The sequence below is a fragment of the Protopterus annectens genome, chromosome 15.part0, assembly GCF_019279795.1.
Source record: "Protopterus annectens isolate FY-2018-M chromosome 15.part0, PAN1.0, whole genome shotgun sequence".
In the NCBI taxonomy this organism is placed as follows: domain Eukaryota; kingdom Metazoa; phylum Chordata; order Ceratodontiformes; family Protopteridae; genus Protopterus; species Protopterus annectens.
The window spans coordinates 250,874,118-250,901,891 of record NC_056749.1 but is presented as its reverse complement, the minus strand read 5'-3'; the positions used below and the strand labels follow the sequence as shown (position 1 = coordinate 250,901,891).

Genomic DNA, 27,774 nt, shown 5'->3' with positions numbered 1-27,774 from the left:
AATCTCCAATATTGCTTTTTGAAATTATTTTAAAAATACTACCCATTTCTTGTCAATTCCTGTTAAGTAAAATACAAAATGTCCCCTCCCCCATGTTTGTGTTTCAGTCAGAAAAATGCAGTTAAATATCACAGGAATATAGGAATAATATTACCATATACACTTTTAAGATGATACACTGAAAGTTCTTGCTTGTCTTTTCAATCAGTTTATTATTGTCACCTTCATAATTGAGCAGGGCTGCACAAGAAACCCCTGGTGTAAATTTGTGTTTACCCATCTAATCATCAAGCCTACCCTTAAAGATAGTTTGACCTGAGTGGTATCTTATTCCATAGGTTGGGAAATACTAGCTGAGCCAGGAACTTACCCTACATGAAGTCTTCTTTTATATACAGCTGTTGATTTAGGTCCTTAGAACAGATGTTTGTAGAGCCACTGAAGAAATAGGAAGTCAGATAGGACTGGGTGTATCATGGCTCAAAAAGTGAGAAACAGGTCACATTGGAGCAATCTGTAAGCTCTTAAATATAAGGACATTATTTTGAGCTAATTAAACATTTAAGAGCTTTAATTTTCTTTCTTAGAAACATGTGGGGCCTCTCTAGTTCAGTGATATGCTTAGATTAAGATATACCAAAGGAGGCATTGTATTTGATAATGGGTCTGATAAGAGAAGACTGCAGTAGGAGGATCTTGAAGATATTCTCTTGGAAATTAACTGAGCCAGACAAATGGATTTCTTGACTGCAGTCACAACATGCTGATGAAATGATTGAGAATTGTCCACATAAGTCCGGAGTCTTTTAAGGTGGTATCTGTCTGAAGACGAATACCATATAAAACATATAAAGTGGGATCAGCTTTTTTGCTGAACACTTCTACTCTCCATTTTTTTTTGCATTTTGGTATGAGCATATTCCAGCTCTTACTGAGCCTATTAATTCTTAATTGCTAAGTGAATAACAGTTCTCAGCTTGCAGTCAAACAAACTTGTGAGATATTCGTTTGGATGCCTACAAATTAAATGTCAAGCAGAAGAGGGACCAGTGACCACTAATCACTGCAGACCACCCTTAGTTGCAATTTTATGTACAGAGAGGGTAGTGACTTTCACAATTTGGGATATGTTGGGTAGATGGTTTGTAATCCATCAGTCAACACAGTACCTTACATTTTCTGTCTAATTTTTTAGTAAAACCAGCATAGGAAATAGTGTCTAAGGTTTTGAGTCACTTGAGGTAAGCAACCCCCCCTCCCACACACACACACACACACATGCACACACTCATTATCAACAGCTTCTGTAATTTTTTCAAAGAGGTTTACTAGGCTTTAATAGGTTTAGTAGTTCAGCAGGAGACAAGTCTTGCCCTACACAAAACTAAACTTATTGAGGTCAAAAGGTCTAAATCAGTCAAGTTACCAATCTCGATAAAAATGATTTTGGCTATCTATATCTATATCTATATATATGCATATATCTATATCTATCTATATCTGTGTGTGTATAGATATATATATATATATATATATATATATATATATATATATATATATATATATATATATATATATATATATATATATATATATATATATATATATATATATATGTGTGTGTGTGTGTGTGTGTGTGTGTCATTTACCTTCACTTCCTTCACTTGGTTGACTAACATGAAAGTTGACATCTTGAATGTAAATCACTCTACAGTGACAACAGAAATATCGACTTTGTAGTATGCATGCCCACACCCCATGCTAAGTATACATGCTAACTTTGACATAGTACAATCCATGGGGAAAGGAAATAGCCCACTCCCCCTGCTAAGTATATATAGTAACTTTGAGACTGTACAATCCCCAAGGAAAGGGAATATTCCACTTTCCAGAGATTTTTGATATCACACATCTGCACGTCGACTTTCTGTATAGTTGACCAAATGTGGTTGATTAAACAGACCAAACTTAAAAAAAAGTATGTTTGTATGTGTGTATATATATATATATATATATATATATATATATATATGATTTATATATAAACACACACACATACACATATGCACACATTTCTTCACTATGAGACATGCAGGAAACCTGACATCAGAGAAAGAGGTTAATAGGCAAACTTAATATTTTGCAAGTTCAGGATAATCACCAAATTACTTTTAAGATCTCTTCCCAGCTAACTCCTACAACCTCTGAGTACTAAACAAGCATGGGAAATCTGGGTTGTAGGCAGGGTTTTATTACTCTGTTCCAAAGATCTGGCACTCTTAACCTTCATGGATAGGGGCAGCATATAAATGTCCTAATATGTTCTTATTCTGCCTGTCTTGTGAGTTATTTGTATGCAAATATAAGAACTAAAAACTACCACGAGGATGTAATGCTATGTTGCTTAAGATCCTCAAGAGATCAATTGCCTAGTAAGTACCTATGAACTCATGAGCCCACGAATGAAGTGGACAGACATATGGATGACATCATTACACTATGCAGGTGGGCACAGTGTGGTTCTCTGTAATGAATGTCTGAAGACTTTGAATAGAATCAGATGTACTATAACTAGGGATCCTTTCACTATAAGCCCACATCTGTGAGATCTGGACAGGCAGATATTGTCCCTGCATTGTCAGTATACACTTAATTCCCACCTGCATTTACTGTCATTTCCATTCTTAAATGTGCCTAGTTTAAAAGCATATAAAATATACCTGTCATTATTGTTACCCTTTCCACTCACAGGCAGTATTGTGCTAGCTACTTACAAAAGTAATAAGTTGCTATTACTGGTTACTTTTCAGTGAAAATAATATATCACTATTACTTATTACTTTTCTAAAAATATATATATTACTATTACTAGTTACTAACTAAAGGGTGGCTGCGGTGATGTAGCAGCTAGTGTCACTGTCTCACAGCAAGAAGTTCTTTGGTTCGATTCTCAGCTGGGGTGCCTTCTCTGCGGAGTCTGCATGTCCTCCCTGTGGTTGTGTGGGTTTCTTCCAGGTGCTGAGGTTTCCTCCCACATTCCAAAGACATGCTACAGGTGGACTGGACATTCTAAATTGGCCCAAAGTGTGAGTGGGTGCATGTGTGTTCCTCCTGAGGAAGGTTGGGTGCTGGGCTGGCAACTTGACATGTTAAAACTTTACTGCCACTTATTCTGCAGACTGATGATCCACCGTGGTGACCCCTAACAGGCACAGCCAAAAGGAGAAGAAGGCTAGTCATTATAGCTAGAGAGTCACAAATAATAATTAAACCAAACCATACACAGCCAGCAGCACAAGACCTATAAAAACCTATCACATGTTGCTTATTTTCAACTACTAAAAATCAAAACCCGAAAAGAATTTTAAATAGAACATAACAAAAAATTGTCAAGACAAACGTTGGCTGATCATAGATCCACCCAAAGAGTCCTGCTTAGTGCAGTGGGTTGAGGCATCGGGTGTTAAACCGATGAGTGGTTAGTTCAATTCCAGTTGATGATGGTATGGAAAACAAATGCCATTTATTATACAGCAAGGTAAGGATATGATCTCTAGCAGGCTAGAATTGTCCCAGTGTGAGGGTTGTTTTAGTGGGTGAGTGTCCCTCAGTACCAGGGCAGGGTCCGAGTCTAGTTGTCATTATCTTTCACCTCCTTGCAGTGTTAAAAAATGAAGTAAATATTGCTCCAGACTAATTCTAATAATCTATTATGAATGCCATGTGCTATGAGTCGTGCCAAGATTATGTTGTAATTTTTTTTTTCCAAATTCCCCCTTCAAAGTGTCTATTATCCTAACATCTGATTACTATTGATTATTATCCATACTATATAGGGCCCCCAGAAGTTTTCCATCATTCTTTAGGGGGTGATATTACCCACGTTGAGAAAGAATAGCTGTGTTATATCTTATCATAAATATACCTGTCCTTCAGTACTATGTTGCAGTATTTTTTACATATGGGTTGTCTTCCACTTTACGACTTGATGTCCGGCCAGCATACAAAATCTTTACCCACTGCCAATATGTAGGACATCACACGTACCATCCTCAGAACAAGGAGGCTCCATGAGGAACATTATTCCTAAGGAAAGAAATAAGTGATCCAAGGAAGGGACAAGATGCAGGGAGAAGGAAGGAGGGACAGAATACTGCAACATAGAAAAGAAGGGCATCTATGGTTATGGTAAGACATAACACAACTATTCTATGTCCTTCTATTCAATGTTGCAGTATTCCGTACATATGGGAGAGTACCAAAGCTTATTAGGAACCCTGGGAGGAGGAGGAAGGAGCAGAGGAAAAATGCTTTGAAGAATTTTCCAAAAAGTCGTGGAGAATGGCTTGAGCAACCCCTGCCCTAGACCTAGAAATAGTGTCCAACTTGTAGTGCTTGGTAAAGATATGCACAGAAGACCAAGTAGCAGCCTCCAGAATAGAGTTATCCAGGCCTTTATAGAAAGCACCTGAAGAAGCAACAGATCTAGTGGAGTGGACTCTAACAGGAACAGCCAGAGACATACCATGAAAGAAATAACAAAATTCAATAGGAGAAGTACAGAGAATGTCAGAAGGAATTGCATTGTTTTTTGTAGACTTAGAGAAAGCATATGACACGGTGCCTAGAGAGGAGTTGTGGTATTGTATGAGGAAGTCAGGAGTGTCAGAGAAGTATGTAAGAGTGGTACAGGATATGTATGAGGGTAGTGTGACAGCGGTGAGGTCTGTGGTGGGAGTGACATATGTGTTTAAGGTGGAGGTGGGGTTACATCAAGGATTAGCTCTGAGCTCTTTCTTATTTGCAATGGTGATGGACAGGTTGACAGACGAGATCAGACAGGAGTCCCCATGGACTACGATGTTTGCAGATGACATTGTGATCTGTAGTGAGAGTAAGGAACAGGTGGAAGAGACCCTGGAGAGGCGGAGATATGCTGTAGAGAGAAGAAGAATGAAGGTCAGCAGGACTAAGACAGAATATATGTGTGTGAATGAGAGGGAGGATAGAAGAATGGTGCGGATACAAGGAGTAGAGGTGGCGAAGGTGGATGAGTTTAAATACTTGGGGTCAATAGTTCAGAGTGACGGTGAGTGTGGTAGAGAGGTGAAGAAGAGAGTACAGGCAGGATGGAGTGGGTGGAGAAGACTGTCAGTAGTGATTTGTGACAGACGAGTACCTGTAAGAGTGAAAGGGAAGGTCTACAAGAGGGTAGTGAGACCAGCTATGTTATATGGGTTGGAGACAGTGGCATTGACAAAAAGGCAGGAGTTTGAGCTAGATGTGGCAGAGTTAAAGATGTTAAGATTTGCACTGGGTGTGACGAGGGTGGACAGGATTAGGAATAAGTATATTAAAGGGTCAGCCCAGGTTGCTAGGTTTGGAGACAAAGCCAGAGAGGCAAGATTATGTCGGTTTAGACATGTGCTGCGGAGGGATGCTGAGTATATTGGGAAAAAGATGCTAAGGATGAAGCTACCAGGTAACAGGAAAAGAGGAAGGCCTAAGATAAGGTTTATGGATGTGGTGAGAGAGGACATGCAGGTGGTTGGTGTGACAGAGCAGGATGCAGAGGACAGGAAGAAATGGAAACAGGTGATCCTCTGTAGCGACCCCTAATGGGAACAGCTGAAAGAAGATAATGATGATGAATAGTCTTTGAAATCCAAGAGGAAATTGTTTGTGTAGAAACAGGTAAACCCAGAGCACTGGGATGAAAATACACAAAAAGCTGATCAGATTTCCTGATAGCTATAGTCTTGTCTAAATAAAATGTAAGTTGCCTATGAACATCAAAAGAATGTAGAATCTTTTCACTGGAGGACCGAGGAGAAGGGGAAAATGGTTGGGAATTTTATACACTGGTTAAGAGACCTCTCATTTACCAGGAATAGTTGGTGTGCAAAGCGACTCCGTACTTGTGAAAAATCAGGAAAGCTGAGATGCCATCAAAGCCTGAATCTCAGAAACTCTCCTAGCCAACGTCAGAAGCTACCAGAAGCACACTCTTCTAAGTGCAAAACTTTGGAGAAGCAGAAGCTGCAGGCTCAAAAGGGGCCACAGTTAGCTTCTGGTTTCCTGGAAGGCTTAATATGTAGGACACCTTTAAGGAAAAGTTTTACCTCCAATCTGGAAAAAAAGGTGTGATAATAGCAGACAAGCAGAAAGATCAGAACAGTGGACTTTCACTGAAGAATATTACAAGCCACTGCTAAGCAGTTCACACAAGTAAGAAAGTACTGTAGGGATGTCCACAGAAAGTGGATCTAGACTTTGTGAAAGGCACCAGATAGAAATTTTTTTTCATTTGGAGGTGTAAGATTTCCTAGTATTGGGTTTCCTGGCCTCCTGCAAAACCCGGGGCACATCCTGTGAGAAAAAGCGCCTAAAAGGGATCAAAAGTTGATCACCCACAGGGTCATTTGCAATGTTGAGAGATGTGGATGAAGCAAGGATCCCTTGTCCTGTGTGAGCAGGTACAACTGGTAAGGCAACCTGTAGTGATGGCCTTTGGCTAGTTGCAAAAGAAGAGGGAACCAATGTTGGCTTGGCCAAAAGGTCACCAACAAGAGTTTTAGTTTGTCCTGCTGAATTTTCAACAAGACTTTCTGAATGATAGGGAAGGGGGGGTGCATACAGAAACATCCCCTTCCATGAGAAGGAAAGGGTGTCTACCTTTCAAGCCAGAGGACGTAGGACTCTGGCACAAAATAGAGGAAGTTGTCTGTTTTAAGGGGAGGCAAATAGGTCCAGCTGTGGAGTACCCCATCAGTGAGCCAGATCCAGGAACACATCCCTGTGAAGCATCCATTTGTGGGAGTGTGACATGAATCTGCTTAATGTGTCCATCACAGTGTTCTGGGCTGAGGGTAAACAGATAGCATGAAGGGTAACCTTGTACTGAATTGCTAGATCCCATGCCCTGAGACCTAATCTGCAAAGAAGGTAAGATTTAGTGTCCCCTTGTTTGTTTATGTACCAGAGAACTGTGGAGTTGTCACTTTCAGAATACCTGGCAGAAAGAGATGATGAAAAATCTGCAAGGCTAGGATCAGAGCCCTCATTTCTCTGATGTAGATGTGTTCCCTCTTTTGAGATTGAGACCAGAGACCCTGAACCTTCTTTGATGCAAAGCCCCCCCCAGCCTGTATCTGAAGCATCTGTATAAAGCTGTTGAGAAGGTTGGGGCAAGAGAAGATGAAGGCCAGGATTCAAAGACAGCATCTGAATCCACCATAGGAGCCCTGTTTTCAGGCTCGGAAGAAGAGCAATGAGAAACTCTAGAGGCTGTGCATGTTGAAAACAGACTATCTTCAGGTACCACTGAAAGTTCCTCATGTGAAGCTTTGTAAAGGGCAACATGGGAATCATAGAAGCCATAAATCTCAGGAGTCTTAGGAACTCCCTGTCTGAGATGCAAGAAAGAGACAGCAGGCTTTCCATGAAGGCAGTCAGAGTTTGAGCCTTGTCTGTTGGCAAGAAAACCATCATCTGATTTGTTTTTAACATGCACCCCAAAAACATTTGATCTTTATATGGGGTCAGAGTGGATTTTTTGAAGTTTATAGTGAACCCCAGGCTTTGAAGGAGATGAATGACCTGCTGAAGGCTCTGAGACAACTGTTCTGAATTGAGAGCAAGAAAGAGGAGGTTGTCCAGGTACGGGGAAACTTGAATCCCCTGGATCCTCAAGAAGGCAATGACAGGGACCAAGCACTTTGTGAATACCCTTGGGGCAGCAGAGAGACCAAAGGACAAGGCAGAGAACTGAAAGTGCAAAGAACCCACAGAGAATTGTAAAAATTTCCTGTAAAGAGGATGAATAGGAATGTGTAGATAAGCATCTTTGAGGTCCAAGGACACCATGAACAAATGGAGAGAAATCAGGGGGAAAGAGCATCTGAATGGACAGTATGCAGAAAGATGGCACCTCTAGAAAGGTGTTTCAGTGTGAGAGGTCTAGAATTGGTCTCCAGGGACAATCCTTTCTTGGGACCAGAAACATTCTGGAATAGAAACCTCTGCCTCTCTGATCCAGAGGAGCATTCTGGATGATGCCTTGTAAAAGAAGTTGTGATAGGAGCTGTAGGAACAACTCCGGTTGACTGGAGGGGGACTGTGGAACCCCCATGAAAGGACGTAGACTCTTCCAAGTCATGAAATATCCTTTATGAATGATGGCTAGGACTCAGTAGTCCTGAGTGATGTTTGCCCAAACTGGAAAAGAAAGGGAGAGGCAAAGAGACAGAAGATTATGATTTGGAAGAGGATGGTGGTTGTCACAGAGAGCTAGGCCTGGCCTGAAAGGGTTGGTGTACTGGAGGAGCTGAGGCACAAAATTTTGATGATGGAGGTCTCCTAACTGACTTTTTAGTTCATGAAGCAAGGGTAGATGCAGAAGATGAATGAGCAGGTCCCTAACAAAGGACATTTTGGCAGGGACATTCCTATGAAATTTAAGTACAGGTGAAGCAAGTGTTTCAAATCTTGGAGCTCCTTCCCTTTTTCTTGCAGAGCCTTAAATAAGTCTGCAGTTGTAGAACCAAAAATTGCAGATTTGTCCAAAGGGGTATCAAGTAATTTTGTCTTAATATCCACAGGAAGAGATTGTAGTCTGAGCCAAGAATGTATCCTAAGTACAGAGGCAGAAGCAGCAGCTCTGGAAGATGCCTCAAAATCATCATAGCTGCACTTAATGGAATGTCTGGCAACCTGTGAGGAAACAGCCAAAAGTGACAGAACCCGTGTTTTAACCTCAGATTCTTGTAACTGAGCCAGAGCTTGAGAGGCCTGAGAAAGCAAGGCCAAGGAATACCTAGACGTGAGTCTGGTAATTGCTAGCTCTAATAGCTAAAGTGGATGAGGTACAGACCTTTCTACCCACAAGAATCTTACTTTCCTTATCAGATGGTAAACTTTGGCAGAAGGAAATAAACGTGAAGACCTGTCAGAGACTATGGAGATTACCGCAGGGTCCAACGAAGGACACTTATAAAGAAACTTGCATTCACCTGACACTTTATAAAATCTGTCTGGTCCTTGGGAGCAGAAGCCTGAGAATCTGGAGTCTTAGAAGAGGCAAAGGTGTCCAAGAAAGCTGGAAGGACTAGAGACACTGCAGAAGGAGAAGGGACCTCCATTTGCAAAAGATCACAATATCTCTTCTGTTCCTCAGAAATCTGGGAACAATCCCACTTAAAGAATTGCCTCATTTTATTAATAGTTTCTCCAAAAGAAATTTCTTCAACTGGAGAATTCCCTCCATTTGATTCCTCTTCAGGTGAGGCATATTCCAGAGGAGAGGTAATTTGGATGGAATATGCCAGGGAATTATCATCATCAGATGAAGAGTCCTCTCAGTTAAAGGGAAGAATCTGGGATCCAGCAGACTGTAGAACAGGAGAGGAAGTTACAGCAGGTAGAGGGAGAGAGGTAGATGGCTTCAAGGCAATCAAAGCCTTAATAAGACCCTGGGATGTTGTGCAGCAGAAGGAATACTGGAATGTTTAGATTTTGTTTCTTTTTGACATGTCTTTCTGACTGAGGAGACAAAGCAGGAGAGACCGATGTAGACCTAACGTCCGAGGTAGACAAAGATGGATCCCTAACCGGAATGACAGGAATGTCCCCAGAGTCCTCAAGCCCAACAAGCCACAGTTCCCTCATGTCATCTGAAGCATATGTTTCTCAAAGCCTCAGACATGCTGGGAGCCAATCCCTTGGCAGCTTCCAAAGAGGTACCCACCGCAGAAGCAGACCTGACCTCCAACCATACCACCGGTTCTTCACTGACCTCAAGGGACACATTGGAGGTAAGAGGCACAGCTGAAGATGTTTCAGGCCTTTGTTTGCTCATCTTCCTCTTTAAACTCGGCTCAGCCAAAGGACCCCGAGAACTCTCCATAACATCTTTAGCCAGATGTTTTAACTGCAGATTTTGTAAGTACAGGTTTAGAGCCGAAAGTCGGCTATGCAATGTCTTAAGTACAAAAGCCTGACAGAACAGGAGTGGTAGTCGTGACTTGGCCCTAAACAGAAAAGGCAAAGGTCATGGCTATTTTTATGTGGAATCTGCCTTCCACACCTACACTTGCCCTTCTTGGATGACCTGAACAATAACAAATGGCAGTAACATAAAAGCAAATTCCCAACGGGGCACTTATCTGAAGCTGAAGCTATCAACAACACACGGAATCCGACTGCAGACCATATGTAGGAATTCAACCTTCTGAATCGTGGCAGGAAAGATCTGAGGATGTTACGTGCTGACGTCCCTTTTATGGCTGATGTTGCCAGAACATATGTGTGGTGTCCCATGTACTGGCAGTGGCTGGAAGCTTTTGTATACTGTTCGGACATTGGGTCATAGGATAGAAGACAACCCATATGTAAAGAATACTGCAACACTGAATAGAAGGACATCCACTGATTTAAGAATAAGTAACGCACATTTAAGTTACTAGTTGCTAAAAATAATATATTACTATTACTAGTTACTATTTTGAAAAAAGTAACTAGTTATATTACTAGTTACTGAAAATTATAATATATTACATTAATATATCACATATTGTAATATATTACTCCCATCACTGCTCTCAGGTGACTATTTTAGCAAAGAAAAAAAATCACAATGTATTCAAAGATGGTACTCAGATACATCATCTTCTTCAGCCTAGATTTATTAGATGGAATTTTACTAGCTGTGTCAGGAAAAAAAAAGACTTTTTTGCTTGTACATTGCTGTCAGTCATGATCATTTCAGTGAATAATTTATACTTTATTATTATGTTCTTTTAGTGCTGGAGTTGGTAGAACAGGCACTTTCATTGCTTTGGATCGAATACTGCAGCAACTGGATTCAAGAGACACAGTGGACATTTATGGAGCAGTTTATGATCTTAGAGTTCACAGAGTATATATGGTGCAAACAGAGGTAAGCTGGACTCTCTCTCTCTTATTATAAAGCAGATTACATTTATTGGTATGATTTCCTATATAAATCTGTAAGAGCTAAAAAAAGCATGAGTGAAATCAAAAATCCATTGGCATAACACAAAGGTGAATAGATTTATGAATCAGAACATCAGACTTTAAACTTTTGCTTTTCTAAATGTTTGATACACATAACTTTATGTCTATATTTCTTGTTGCATATAAAAATTACCTGATGATTTCTTAAATGTAGGCAAAGACACTCATTTTAATTGAGACTAGCAGCTTCTTCCTCAATTTTGGCATGTGGTGTGTCACAAAATGTTTCTACTTTTCCTCTAGTTTACATTATGGTTTAATAACAAGTTGCCTGAGTTAATGTTAGTCCCATCAATTCTTTGTTCAGGAACATTTCAGAGAGAAATGTTATCAAATGTGCTTTGACAACCAAACACAGATCACCTCTCCATCTCTTCTACAATAGTGGATAAAGTGAGAGTAGATTTACAGCCATCTATTTTCTTTGTCAAAACCTTGAACTTTCTCTTGTCATAGAAACTGTTATATTAAGTATATAACACTGCATTGTGCTCTGTGATTGGCCATCTCAGAAGTGTATGCAGTGGCACAATTATTCTTCTGGATCATCTTGCCATTCCCTTTAGTTTTCAAAGGAATGATCCTGAATATCTTCCTAACAACTGCGGAGATGTTTTCTTGCTCCAGTGGAATTCTGACCATCAGCAGTATTCAAGGAACTTGCTCACCTCCATGGACCTAAATGCCCACTTTTCCATTATGACTGAAGCCATTCATAACAAAAAGGGAAAACCAGTAAATGAGACCTTTCTTCTGAAATGGCCAGTGGGGAAGATGCTTTAATCCTCGAGGAAGCATTAGCTTTGGTGCTTTACTAGAATTCTTTCTGGCTATAGCCTAGCTACTTCCCTGTCTCTATAGACTAGCCACTCCCCTGTTTTCCAGCAGATACCATACAGTCAGTGGTAGTGGGCCCACATAAAAGTAAGAAAACTAGTGTGCACATTTGCCTCTGATTAGAATGTGAAAAACCTTTAGTAGGACATGTAGTAGGCCTGTTGCTTTGGAGGATCCAGTTTCTAAATCTTGCCTGATTTTTTTGAAAAAAACATGAAGAATGTATTTCATAAAATTTAATAAGATATTCCTTTCTAAAACAACATGCATTTTTAGAACTGCTATATCATTCAATTTTCAGACATACTTTAGATGTATGTAGCATTATTTTTGAAATTCAAAGGTAAAATAATATTGTTGACAGTACGCAATATAATCTTACTCAACATGTATACCATCCAAGTTACTACTTGGTGATATAGCTAGGAGCTTACTGTGAGATTAACAGCAAAGCTCAAATGATTGCATTTAGGTATTTATCATTGCTGAAAAAACTAATTTGTGATATTATGTTCTTGAGAAACTAAGCATTTATTTTCATTTTATACTGTGGATATTGTTGAAACAACCACTTTACAATAATTATTTTCATTTTTTTATGGTCATTCCTTCTCATTAACATGTCTGTCACTCAGTCAAGCATGTGTACCTTTATACCTATGCTTGTACATTTTTTAACAAGTGACAGTAGTATTAAAGATAAAATACCAACTATTCCTAGTTTTGTGTATAAAACAGGAAACAATATAAAGAGAATTTTAGAACTTAATTATAATTCCAATAACAGTACCAATTATAAAAAGATTGGTACCAGAAAATGTGGCAATTGTAACTACTGTAGTTTTATTTTTGAAGAGGACTCAATTATACTCCATAATAATGTCAAAACCAAAATTAGGTTTTGTAATGGTAATTGCTTGAGCCAACATGTTATATACCTAGCCCTGTGCATCACCTGCACGAATTACTATGTAGGGAAAACTGATAGGCACTTTAAAAATAGAATATACGATCATCTATACTGCATAAAAAAGCAAGATCCTAATAATGCTCTATCAAGGCATCCTATGAATAATAACAGTTGCACAGGGTTTAAGTTTGCAATTCTTGAAATAGTGAGACCTAATCCTCGAGGGGGAAATATAAAGGCTTTAGTGAGTGACAAAGAGGTCAAGTGGCAGATCAGACTGAATGCTGCGGTACCACCAGGTCTTAATGAAGTAATACCTACAAAGCCTTTGTTAAGACAGTAGGTAATAACTACTGTATAACTACTGCATAATTATTGTATAACTTTTGTATAACTTAAGGCCAAAGGGCAAAGCCATAAGATGTGTCATATTCTCACATCTTCATTAGTGAGGTATTTTTGTGAGTATACACATTTACATAGGATTTGATCTATAGTTATGTATTGTACTAGTTTTATAATACATTTATACTACAAGTTTTATTAATTATTAGCTATATTGATTAACCAGCTTCAAAAATGCAAGCCATATTTCATTGTACTATATTAGCCCATTAGTTAATACAAATATGAATGTTTGAGATAGTAAATTATATTTATATTGTTAGATTTAGACCAAGTCAACATGTTCATGTCCAGTATGAAATTTTCATTTGGCAGACAACTTATATTTGAAAAAGAGATGTATAAGTATGTATGGAGGTTTTTCAACTTTAGGAAGCTAATAAAATTAAACTGATGATATTTTCTCATTCTAGAAGCTCCCCTATCAACAAAAACTCTTTCTCCATACTCAGCCAGAATAACGTCCTCATCAAAATTGTATCCAATACCAAACTGCTCAGCATCATCATCAATGCAAATCTAAAATTTGATACCGATATCCAATCCACCATTTAAAAAAAACACCAAAAACTGGGACTCCTGTACAGACACAACTGCTACCTCACCCCCACTACCCGACAAATCCTAGCCTCCTCCTACCTTCTTCCCTCTCTTATGTACGGCACTCCTCTGCTTTCCAATCTCCAACTCTGCCTACAATCCAAACTTGAGTCCTGCTACAATAAAATAAGTAAATCTGCTACCAATTCAAAAAACTCATCCCACCATTGCCACTCTCTCCATACTCTGCAATGGCTTCAACTACCCAATTACTTGAACTTCCTTAAGCTCACCATCGCCCACAAGCTCATCTTCAAACTTCCTAGCTGCCTCTCTCTCGCTACTGCCTTAACCCCTACATACCTAACCACTCACTCAGATCAGAAAAACAAAACCTACAAATCCACAAACCCTCACAACCCCCTGGCCAACTTCTGCTATCCTGCTCCATATCTAAACTATGGAACTCTCTCCATCCCTCCCTTTGCAATACTACAAACCATGCCAACATCAAATCTCTCTTGTTCTCCCATTTGTCTTCAAAGTGGGCATGCCTATGCTACTCCCCAACATAACTTCCCCCTCTAGCCATTCGCATTCCACTCTCATTCTCATTTCTATCCTCTGCTACACTTATTTCTCATACCATTACTATGCCTACTACTCCACTCCACTAAACAGTACTGGACAATCTCCTACTGCACCTTGGGTAACATTGTTAAATTTTCTTACATCAAAATGTAACTAATTCTGTGCATACAAAATTTGCATCGATATTCCATTAACTGTATTTCTTCTCATGTTTGTATTTTACCCCATATGTATTGTGCTGTATTCTCAGCCTGACGAAAAAGCTTATACTGCTTTATTTATGTCTGTAAGTATCTTTGGAGCTTTTCTCCCCAGGCCTTCACTGAAAATGGGCTCTTCTTGGCCCAGTGGACTTCCCTGTTCATCAAACTGAAATAAATAAATAAATGTAAAGACTCTTGTCATTACTGTCCCCTACATTAAAAACAGGTGATAAGTTCCATTAAGCCAGTTCAAGGAACAACATCAGTAGAATAATAGAAGTAGCCTAAAATGGTATAATATAGAGACATAAAAGTCACTTGCACTTGATTTCTCTGTGTTGCTATTTAACAGCTTCTTCTTATGGTATATCTGAGGAAAAATAATTTACATGACTCGCTCTGCACCAGATGCAATTTGTTAAATACTTGATACTTGGGCATGAGAATGTATACACAGACACAGACACAGACACACACACACACACACACACACACACACACACACACACACACACACACACACACACACACACACACACACACACACACACACACACACACACACACACACACACACACACACACACACACACACACACTCACTGTCATTTAAAATAATCAAATTTGCTTAATCTGTACAATACAAACTTGGTATCAGGAGATTTATGATTTATCTGAGTCTGCTCTAGTAAGTGTTTTCATTGACTGCTGCTTGGGGAGAAATAATAGAAAGTATCAACAGTTAGCATAGCGGATACAGAGAAATGTCAGAATTCACTGTTATGATGTGATTTCCTGGTTGGCCAGGTATGTCTGATTATGTTTGTCTGTGACATAAGCAACAAGAATCAAATTTCCATTGTAAATCACTTGAAGTATATTCTTTCTTTGCAGTGCCAGTATGCCTATCTACATCAGTGTGTCCGTGATGTTTTACGAGCAAGAAAGTTGCGCAATGAACAAGAAAGACTATTGTGTCCAATTTATGAAAACGTGAATCCAGAATATCAAGGAGGTAATGCAACCTCATTAGTTCTGACTTAGCAAAGTTGGTGGGCCAGAATTAGGAATCTTAAAACGTGCTAATAGTTACATCATGCACAGCTGTATTTTTTCTGATTTTTGAAATACTGTTTCTTCTTTCTCAACTTATGTATTAAATTGATTTTGATGTGATAACATTATGTCAGATATTTATAAAACATTTCCGCACAGGAGACAATATATATCAATGTGTAACAACTATTCAAATAAAAAAGGAGAAATGTTCTGCTTCTAAAACTAAGTGGTACCAAGGTTTAGAGAACATACATAGCTTATAAGAAATATAAGTAAATATAAATGCAGGAGAACAGCTTAGGAACTTAAGGAAATAAACGTAAAGCAAAACAAACAAAAGTGTCATATAATGAAAGCGATAAAGAGACTAGAAAGGTAAATGCCAAATGAAATTATAGCCAGTTTCACGAAGAGGGGAGATAAAATACTTGATACATGTATAAGGAAGTAAAGAAATGAAAAGTAATGGGGCAGCAGAAATAGTCAGTGGATAAAAAGATGGTAAAAGAATGAATGTGACATAAATGCTGATGTCTGCTATCCACATAGGAAATAATCAAACTTCACCAAATTTACTGAGTAAAAAAGTCTTGGTTAAACGAGTTGACCCAAGTCTTTCCACTAAAAAAGACTCTACAAAAAACTTCAGTAACAAAATATTCATAGAGAAATGGCACCTGAGAGGATATATCATAAAATTCTTTGAGACCTAACAAGGCCATTTTCAGTGTTTCTGTGAGTACTACAAGACTGGAAGAGACAGTAGTTTAAAAAATGTGAACAGAGCAAGAATGAAAACGAAATCCATTCTAGAAACAACAAAGGGCCCTTTGTAATCCTAAAGAAAAAGCAGTTAAGCTGATATAATACAAGGATTTGTAAAAAAGGTATTGCTACAGAAAACAAGGAACAATTATTATTGTATTATAAATTGTGGATAACATCACATTTAGAATACTAACTATTTCTCCATCATTGTAAAGACAAAGGTAAGATACAGATAATTAATCAAATGACAGTGGAAGTGATGCATGGTCTGTGCCAGGAGCCATGTAAACCAGGCTAGAAGAGCTAACCATGTGCAGTCTTGAAGGGAGAAGGTAGAAGGAAGAGGAAATGGGAATTTTCATGAATCTTGAAGGAGTCTGTAGTGTTCACGTGGGGTCTATATTTCAGAAATAAATTATGACTGAAAGAAAAAAGAATGGCATAGTTAACGAGCAGATGGTTCAAAAGACAGACAAGAAAGTATTTTCATAGGAGAGATGAGTGACAAGATCAGCTTTATTGAACAAGGAGTGTCAACAATAATTAAATTCAAGAATACGTGAGACAAGCATAATGCATTTTATATGAGCAGCAGGAAATCTCATAACTTAATGGTCTACTTCAGCTGCACTGAATGTTGAAGAACAACAAAAATGCCCAAAGTAAATTATTTTGAAAAGATTTGTAAGTTTAAGGGCTTCGCATATTTGTAGCGGTGATGCATGAAGAACAGAGCTACAAGGTTATGCAAATCCCAGACTCTCATATGACTACAGAAATGTGGAGGACTTTTTTGTGATCACACCTCCCCCCACTGGAAATGGGTCACGTGATTTACACATGACCAACAGGGGGAACAGCCGCTACACTGTTAAGGGGGTTTACACATATGCGCATGAGTTCTATTTATAGACATGAATCTATAATAAACTCATTTACATAAAAAGTGTGTAACTCACCCTGAGGTCATGCCAGAAAGCAGCCATTTTAAGTCAAATACAGAGATGTGATGGGAACTGATATAGCGCTTCAGTATACATGGATATTATTACTGGAGGTGTCGCTTGGGTAATGTTTTATTTTGATGATTGTACACATCTGGGCATTTTATTGAAGGGGTTGCTTGCGTGGATATTTTATTTCAGTGCTTTTGCATACCTAGATATATTACTGAAGGGGCTGCTTGGGTAAAATATTTATTTTAGTGCTTGTGCATACCAGGGCATGTTACTGAAGGGGTCACTTGAGTGAATGTTTTATTTCAGTGCTTGTGCACACCTGGCCATGTTACTGATGTGGTCGCTTGGGTGAAATGTTTATTTTAGTGCTTGTGCATAACAAGACATGTTACTGAAGGAGTTCATTGGTTAAAATGTTTATTTTACTGCTGCACATACCAGGCATCTTACTGAAGGCATCGCTTGGAAGAAATGTTTATTTTACTGCTTGTGCATACCAGGGCAAGTTACTGAAGGGGTCACTTAGGTGAATACTTCATTTTGGTGCTTGTGCACACTAGGAAATGTTACTGACCAGCTATGTTACAGCAAAATTGTCATAGCTTGCATCAATATGTATGTCAAGCCTTCTATATGGTTTAACTCTGTTCACCTGGTTAATAGTAGCAATGATCTGATCACTAATGCTGTTTTTCCCCTACAATAGTTGAAATTCATCCATCTTCAACAGCACCATCTTCCCATGAGGAGTTGTTGGGTGTGTATAGGTTTGTTTTGTATTCCCCACATATGTCATGTATATTGACCTTGTAACCAAATTATACACTCCACGTATGTGGACTCTGTGAAACATACATACAGTAGACCTCATGTAAAGTCATTATTATTTGTAATACATATCTTTAATGCTATCCATCATGTGATGTAAGCCATTGTCCTGATCTGGGTCTTTGTATCTTGCAGCTCATCAACCATCTGACTCATCCATCAGCCCATCTAGTAATCTTGATGTGGTTTCAGATGTTTCTCAGCATGGTATTATGGCCCCTGGAACACAGGACCTTGACATGTTGGGAGAGTCCTTCCAAGATGTTGACAGAGATGTTGCTGCAGCTGTAGCCTCAGAAGTGGAGGTCAACTCTAGCCATTTGGAGTATGATGGCACATTGGATGTTGAAAAGGATGAGGTACTTAAATGACGGATCCCATTTGAGACCACTGCTGAAGGCAGTTCCCCACAACAGCCTGAAAGATGGCATTGCATGCAGATGTTTTCACTGGCCAGGTGTCAGAGAGTGTCTGCCTCCTGATGCAGGCAAATGAACATTCACAGCAATGGCATCTGTCAGACATCCATGCACTTGCATGTGCCACAGATTGTGTGGCACACCAGCTACGTGTGATGCATGAAGGACAAGAGTGCAGATACTGTGAAATAATGGCTCCACTGGCCACTCAAAATGAGAGTCTGCTAGCTGTAGCACAGTCAGTAGAAACCCTGGTCTCTGTGGTACTGCAGTAGTGTCATAGTATTAGTAGGGTTCTGCGTTCCCTGACTGTGCTCAACAGAATGCAACATGTAAGAGGCAGGTCACCCATCCCCAGCACCACTATCGGCATGCACACAATTCCACTGCTGGCCCATCTGCTGTGGTCCCACCAGTCACAACAAGGCCTTCAACTCACAGCCATGCTCCTTCACCTCAACATAGTGTTGTCATCCTATCAATCTTATTTGTGGAGTAAGCAGGGTGACATGTTTCTGTTCATGGTCAGGCATGGTAGGGGCAGAGTGGTCCATGGTGTGAAATGTCAAAGAGGTCACCCTAGACTGCATTAGAGTGTGTCAATAGTGTCATAAACATAGCTGTCTCTTATTATTGAATTACCAATTTACTGTGATATATTTTTCTGTGGCTATTAAACATTGTGTCCTGTGTTGTTTCTCTTTTATTCATGTCATTATATTGTAGAAACAGGAATGTGTAGCACTGATGTGCATCCCTTGTTGTTTACCATACAGTGATAAAACAATCTGAGTGTGCATGCATACTTGTGTCAGTTGTGCCCTGTGTTGATAATCCCTGTTGTGACACATTTGCATATGTTCATATTGTAATATATTATGATGATCTTGTTATGTCTGTTGCTCACTGTGTATTTCTAGTGGGTAATTGCCATCAGATGCAATCGTTACTGCTGTGGTGGGGCAACACCTGAACATCAGTGTATCATCTGTGTACTCATGTACATGTGGCTTGTCATGACTCAAAATATAGGTCAGACGCTGCCATGTTGCCTGTGCCTGCACATGTGGTTGCCCACAATATAGCCTATACCTGTGTCTTCAGTCCCCTATGTTCTCCTGCTACTCCTCTGATAACTGTGGGATGTCCCATTTAAAAATCTGGTGGTCTTGGGATAGTTCACCCACAACTGCAGCTGGAAGTCCGCCGTGTGCTCTAGTTTGCATGTTGTGTAACATGGCACACATTCAATCATCCATGCTGCCTTCTCAGGTGTATATTGCAGTGCACCCTCGGATGTGTCCAGACATCTAAACCTACTTTTTAGTACACCAAACACATGCTCTGTGATGTTTCTAGTTATTGTGTGTGCTCTATTGTAGGCCTCTTGTGCAAGGCTGGATTGTTCTCTGTACAGGTAATTAGCCATGGCTCAAGTAGATAACCACAGTCACCTGATGTGGGGAGTGAAAACATATTTGGTCAGAATGACTATTGTTGTGAGGGGTATCCTTGACTTACATCCTAGCTGTGATCCTGTATTTACCTAGTAGTAATCCCTCAGGTATTTCACCTTGCTTTCCCTCCATATGGCAGCATCATGGACACTTCCAGGGTGTGTTGTCATGATGTTGTTATGCTGCCATGAGCTGCACACACAACCAGGTAGTTGATGGATGGCCAGCCCTTTCTTTTTATGTATCGGTCTGCTTCAGGATGTACTGGTATCTTGATAAGGGCGTATGTATAATCTATTGCATCAAGTACATGTGGGAAGTTTGCAAGGTTATAGAACTGGTACATTGCAGTTCGCTTCTTTATGGGGGTGGGTGGAAAGTGTATGTAGTCATCCACCTTGCTGCCCACTGCTTCCAGGAATTTTGCTAGGATACGTCTGGCAGCTGTCTGTGACACTCCCACAGACATCTCCATTTTGTCTCTGGAATATCCCAAATGCAAGTACACCCAGGCTGAGACACACTTTGGTTTCAAAGGGGATGGGGTTTCCTTGCAGGGTGTGCACAGACGTGTGGAGCAAATATGTTCCATATAGCCTGCACCAGTTGTCTGTCTAGGCTGTACCTGTCAATTATTTGCTGGTCTGACAACTGGTTTAGTTGCAGCCTTGCTGTTAGTCTAGTTGGCTACCTTCCGGGGTACACAGCCACAGCCTAATTTATGGTTTGCATCAATGCAACCTGTTGCAGTTCATTAAAAGCAGGTTGCATTTTTATGTATTTTTTTGTTCTTTTGCTATGCATTTTGGCAAAATCTGTAGTATTAGCTTTAATTCCTTAGGATCCATAAAGCATAAGCGAAAGATATCAGAAACAGAGTCTGCATGGCAGTTTATCACATTTAAGTTGGGTTGCGTGCACATGATGTGTTTTGGAATCAAACTAGCATGTGCAGAATCCATAATTATCCTACGTTGAACAGTTAAGTACCTGGACTGCCTTCAGTTTGTCTTCTGAAATCACGTCCTCAACAGATGCAATGAAGTCTTCCTTTGAGTTGCTGTGCTATCTGGAAATAGTTTATGTGAGCTTTATGGAATCCAGTCCACATAGCAGTTAAATAACACCCTGATTCAGCATTAATATAGTGCCAGACAAAATGTTAATAGCATAGGGGGGACTTAACAATTGGCAGGCATCCTTCTAAGCATTGTTAAGGTCAGGTCTCATGCTATAGTAGCGCTGAACCCCAGGACATCATTTAACTGAAGTTTGAGCAGAATAATGGCACTCCATGCACTGCATATTAATTAATTACTAAATAAATGAATGAAAGAAGCTGTACCCAGGCAAATGATACACATATTTTATAATGTTTTTTGGACTGTAATAATTTTAAAACAGATTTTTAACAGTACAATTCAGTGAACATGCTTCACAATAAATAATATCATAAATGTTAAAACAGCATACATGAAAGGATATCTGGTTCAAATTTTGCAAAATTAATGTTTTGGGGGTCCAAAATCATGCAGTTAACAATAGATTAAAACAACTGTATGGTCAGAAGCTATAAGAACAGTTATCACTAATGATGGTGAGGCAAAAACATAACCAATAGCTAAAGAAATGTCATTCAAATTAAATTTTCAACATTTTTTAAATTTTGTGGACCTTATATATGTTTATACCATTAACATTTCTGGAAATAAGATGTATGTCTCATTATATAAATATTTTGAATGTATTTCAGTGGAAAAACCCGAAAAAATATGACTGATAGGAAAGGTCTTCAGTTGTTACTGTTAGCGTGTTTATTTTTCATTTCACTACTAGACTGCAACAAAATGAATACACAGTCAACAAATGTGGCCGCAGACACAGACACACTCATCTAGGTAATCTGACAGTAAAATTAATAAAGGTATGCATCTACAGTTATAAAATAAAAAAAAAATTCAAAATCCCAAAGTAAATATCCATAATTTCCATAATTCTTGTGAAAGGTCTGCTCTTTGGAAAGTTTTTCATAAATAATAAATTACTTATCATCAACATTTCCCTAGGTTCTACCACAAAATATACAAACTGACATCCTTAGAAATGAGAAATGGAATTCTCTGCCACTGCTAAAGATTTTAAGAGAAAATTACTTCATATTAATCTTTAGTTGGCAGTGAAAAAAACATGCATTTCCTAATTACAGAGAATCACTTCAATTACATTTTATATTGCAGATACTGGTCTGCAAAAAGAGAAAATTCCCATCCAGTGTGAGAAAAGGAGAAAAAGAGAGCGAGTGAGTGAATGAGCAAGATCTGGAATGAAAATTGGGAGGAGGGGTGCCCTCTCTCTTTCCCCTTTTGTCTATTTAGTCATTATGTTCGGAGGTGTGTACATCTGTACTTTGCTTGATGGGATGCATGGCGATACATGTTAGTATACTTCTGCCAATCTAATTCGTCTTTCAGTCTTTTGGTATAAGTGTGTGTGTGTGTGTGTGTGTGTGTGTGTGTGTGTGTGTGTGTGTGTGTGTGTGATGGTTAAGGTGTTTGCCTTACAAACACAAGGCGCAGGGTTTGAGTCTCACAAGAGATAATTGGCTAGGCTTAAAATGGCTCGCAAGGGCAGTTAGCTTAGTACAAACCTATAAACCTATTTATAGGTAGTTACTAGACATGTGTTGAAGGAGACTGAGGAGCCAGTTTCCCAATTGTCCCAAAGCATCATCTGATTAAATGATTTGTTCAAGGTTACACAACAGGCAAATGAAGGCTAAGAAATTCCAAACCTGTACCACTGGAAACATATTGCTAACATTTCATAGCTTTAATCATCGCTGTTACCTTCCAGATATTTTGTGTGTGTGTGTACGGGCGTGCGCGTGCGCCTGTTTGTCCAGCTGAAGCTAATACCTGTGAGATAAGTAAATGCAACCAAATACAACCAAACTCCTGTGTTGTATATTCTAGTTCAACCTGCAATGGTCTGAGAGTAGAGACAACTTAAAATGTATGTTTGATCTGAATGAGATTGCATTACTTACCTTTGATATCTGCCACAAAATGCATTTCAAAAAAGTATTGAATAATATCAGTAAGTAATTATTCCTACAAAGACAATAAATACATTTAAAACAGAGTTGACCTTTTATTATATAAACAGTCCAGACTTTTTGAAAAACAAACTGCCCTTCATACCTATTCACTGTGACCTTGAATGAACAGTATGATAATGGAGACAAATGCTTGATGTTAAAATATAGTTGAAAGAATCCAAGACAAAGTCCATGGCAGCAAATACAGGACCAGCAACCAAATCTTTTAACTCAAAGAGTGTTTTATTTGAAAAAAAATAGTAAAATAAGTTAATAAAATAAGTTGAATAGCAGCAATAAATCAAGCGTTTCGTCTCTGTTTTCTCAAATTGAAGGCACTAGATAGATAAACAGATAAAAAGAGAAGTGTGTATGTGTATATACATATACATACAGTTTATTTTAAATGAAAGCAAAACACACTACCCAACGGACAAACGGACCACTGTACAAAGTATATATGAGTATTCCAGCAAAAAATAAAATAACAGTGGAACAAAGCACAGTATCCTCACTCATAAACAAACGACTTACTTATAAACGTATCCACAGGTGGGGGATGATTACTAGCACCTGTGGATACATTTATAAGTAAGTTGTTTGTTTATGAGTGAGGATACTGTGCTTCGTTCCACTGTTCTTTTATTTCTTGCTAGTTTATTTTAAATGTTTGGATGGTTAATGTTTTTATTGCAACAACCTATGCATTTTATGGTTTAAAATGAGAGTGTTATTTATCATTACTTATTTATTTAACATTTGTTGACCAGGAAAGTCCGTCTAGGTTCCACAGATCCTGTTTTCAGCAGAGGCCCAGGGAGAAATGCTCCAGAAGCATGTCTTTAGAATGTGGGAGGAAACCAGAGTACCCAGAGGAAACCCACGTGAACACAGGGAGAACATGCAAACTCCATGCAGAAGGCACCCCAGCCGAGAATCGAACCGGAGAACCTCTTGCTGTGAGGTGACAGCATTAACCACTGCACCACTGCGCCACCCAGTTGCTATACTTTTTAAAAAAAAAAAAAAAAAGAATTATCTAGCTGTTGAATAATTTATGAGATTCTAATTGATGAATGTAACTTATTGGTGGAGAGTAATTGGGGGTTGTCTTTTACAGTTTTAAATAGGGGCTGTTGACTGTGTGCTTTATCTTGAAAAAGTCTTTGAATGAACAGAGACGAAAGTGCTTGATTTATTGCTGATTTATTGCTGCTATTCAACTCATTTTATTATTTTTCCGCAAATAAAGTGTTCTTTGAGTTAAAAGATTTGGTTGCTGTCCTGTATCTGCTGCCGTGGACTTTGTCTTGGAGTTTCTAGTTTCATTTTGTTGATAGTTGAAAGAATGACTAAAAAGTATGCATAGTAGAATTTTTGACAGAATGAAGTTAAAACGTTTTAGTCTTTTTGTGAATTATGGATCAGTGAAGTTGTGAATGACTTTTAACATGGAGCTAATAGTGATAAATGCAAAGGTTACTTAGACAGCTATTAGTGTATTGTAACTAACTGGAATGACTTCGGAAGGTTAAGAAGGGATCCCCAGCAGGGAGCATGCATTTTGTCTAGCTTGCTTTCTATGTAGAACTGTGCAATGATAGCCTTCTGAAAATGTCTGGATGTTCTTAACAAATAATATTAATTGGAGCTGCACACTAGTATTTTAAATAACATTTTTTCATACACAGCTAAAGTGTATTATTTTTGATACAATCTGACCTTAATTTTTTCTGATTTTTCAGATATTTTTACAAGGCGTTAAGAATGCAACCACCTTCTACTTGTCTACGCAAGACAGCAGAGTTATGACCATATTATCCTTTGGGATTTAATCTTCTTCCTGTCTGACTCTTCTAACCATATTTTTGTTTGGGTCAGAGCTTGTTCTTAAGGTATTAGAACTACAACAACTTTGTCTTTTGGGATCATAAAATGCAGATATTTTATAACTAATCTGTGCACTACACGAATGCCAGGCATTCATTTTATTATGTGTATAATTTATTTGTCTGGTATCCTTTAATGAATTCATGTAATTTATTGTATATACTTGTATTCAAGTACTATTGATATTATGTAAATATGTATTTTTTCATATTTTTATATTCAAGTACATATTTTCAGTTCTCGTGTTAGACTTTATGAATAAGGTTTAGATAAGCTATCAGGGGTAAGATGCATAATAAATCCAAATATTGTCAGAAATAAAATGCTTTTTTTTAGTTAAGGATTAGCACAAGCTAACTATTGCTTTGGACCTTAGATCAATGTTAAATGTGGTCTTCAGAGGGCAAGACAACATGAGAACTGTATATGCTTTCCAGTAGTAACTCTCTTGTCACTCCAAATTCAGAATATTTTGAAAGTGAACCTAATGATTAACTTAGCTACTTCTTAAATGTGCTCAACAACTACATTGAAGCATTTGGTTCTGATCCCAGCACTTTATAATGCACTGCTTTTGGAATTCTTATGCCGTGACAGTTCACTTTAAAAATAAGTTCATTTGCACCGATGGGAACCACTAGGAAGTTAAGTTGTTGTTAAGTAGCTGATGCAGGGCCTGTAAGAATGTTACACATAATCAGGATTTGTTTAACTCAGCCAAGGGCCTCTGTACAAGTATTAACTTCAGACTTCCATGTCATTGTGTAATATATTGCAGTTCTATATGTAGCATGTTAGAAACAATACAATTGACATATGTTAGGGTTATATGTATCTGTTAGATATCCCAGCAGAAGGGATAATACTACATTCGACTGTGACAGATTGCATTCTCATGTTTTTTGTTATGACTTCACTCATGGCTTTGACAAGCAGTGTTCAGAGTATGAGAACAGTGTTTATGATCTAACACAGGTTTTCCTACTGTCAACACTCCCAGGTCAAACAAAATAATTGTCCCATTAACTTTTGATAAACATATGGAACTTCTTAATTCACAGAATGGCATGCTTACTTTGTATTAGATCAAGCAGATTTGCTAGCTATCAGTCTTAAAGTGCTAGAAATGGACTAAATCATTGTCACTCAATGCTCTAGTTCCAAACTGAGGAGGAACTCCTTTGTCCCAATTCCTGCTGTTGACAAAGAAAAGCCATTAACATTGGTAGAAGTCTATTATTTCCATATACTTTTAATAAACAGAATGAAAATACGTATGCTATTTGCAATAAAAGAAGTTCTTCTCATGAAGTCTTATAACTGTTTATTTGTACTATTTATACATGTAATAAAATCAGAAGAGGTAACATTAAGATTGCCACTTAAGTGTACCGTGTTTTACTTCATTTAAAGTAATATAAAACTAATGATGCATCCTATACATTTGTAAAAATGCTTATTAATAAACAAGATGAATTTATTATAGATTTCTCCAAAGTTGACTTGCATTGTGTATTTACTGTCAAATCACATTTTGGTATAGATACCTAGGAATATGCTCACCTTTTCTACATAGTATACTATATCAGCTACTGCTTCCTAGGTCGCATTATGTGACCTGTAGGCCTCATGTAAAAGTGTGCAGAGATCTTACTGATTTAATTAATTGTGGCCAGTGTCACAGAGGAAAATTAGTGCCCGTAAAAAGCGACATTCCCTGGAAGCAGCAGAATTATGGTCATAAACTGTTAATCACACTAGATATTAAAATACTTTTGTTAATAAAATGTGGTCAGAAGGGACTATCCTTAAAATTCATTTGCTTGCAGTGTTGTCTTTTGGAATGAAAATATTTTGCTTTTTTTTTTTGGTACTACAATGTTTTACACATTCTTCGGTGCCAGGCAAGGACTATGACATAAAATGATGTACATTCATGCTCACAGATGATGGCAGAGGTGGCTTAGACTAATGGGCATGCAAAAAGGATGGATAATACACACCTTAGTTGAAAAAATACAAACTTATCATATATATATATATATGGATCTAGGATGTTTGATCTTTTGATCAAATGTCCAAATCCATAACCACTGAACACACTTTAATGAAAGGGCTTTCATTGAAAAAGCGCTTTCGTTAAAGCATGTTATTAAAAAAAAAAAAAAAAAAAATACTACATTAACGCTGTGCCCCTCACACTCCCCTCTACTTTAATATTCTCCCTGCAAGACCGCACTACAGGGAATTTTCCCTTATCCGCACTGTAGTACGGCCTCGGCAACAGGCATACTTACGCAAAAGTGCTTCTTCGGTGAGAAACACTTTTGCGTAAGTATGCTCGGCCTTAATGGATTCGGACATTTGATCTTTCGATCAAACATCCTAGATCCATATAAATATATATATATATATATATATATATATATATACACAGAAGAAGCTGGTATTCAATAGTAATTTATTTTTTCAATGATAAGAAAAGAGCAACTTTTCAGTATGGAATTGCAAATAAACAAACAAAGCTTTAAAAAGTATCCAGATAAAGCAAATATTAATAACATACATTTTGGGAGGAGATAAAACTCACACATTTCAGATGCTGGCATAAACATCATGATATACATCCATTTAAAATTTAGCCATGATTATAAATGTTTATGTCTGTACTATCTAAGAGAATGGCAGAGTGTTCCATAACTACTATGAAGAAAATGCTGCTGTTGTTGGTTGGGCTTAATGCAGAGAAAACATGCAACAAGACAAGCTGGGGTATT

General features: G+C 38.3%; 1 protein-coding gene across 3 annotated transcripts in view; it reads left to right on the top strand.

Annotated features, from left to right (window-relative positions):
- Positions 1-26,370, top strand: part of PTPRB (protein tyrosine phosphatase receptor type B) — a 796,390-nt gene extending 770,020 nt beyond the window's left edge. For all 3 annotated transcript variants that reach the window (XM_044057004.1, XM_044057003.1, XM_044057005.1), the window contains 3 exons: positions 10,801-10,936; positions 15,415-15,535; positions 24,853-26,370. In XM_044057004.1, the coding sequence (XP_043912939.1) occupies positions 10,801-10,936; positions 15,415-15,535; positions 24,853-24,872 (277 nt within the window). In that variant the 3' untranslated portion in view covers positions 24,873-26,370. The remainder of the gene's footprint in view (positions 1-10,800; positions 10,937-15,414; positions 15,536-24,852) is intronic.
- Positions 26,371-27,774: the final 1,404 nt, after the last annotated feature.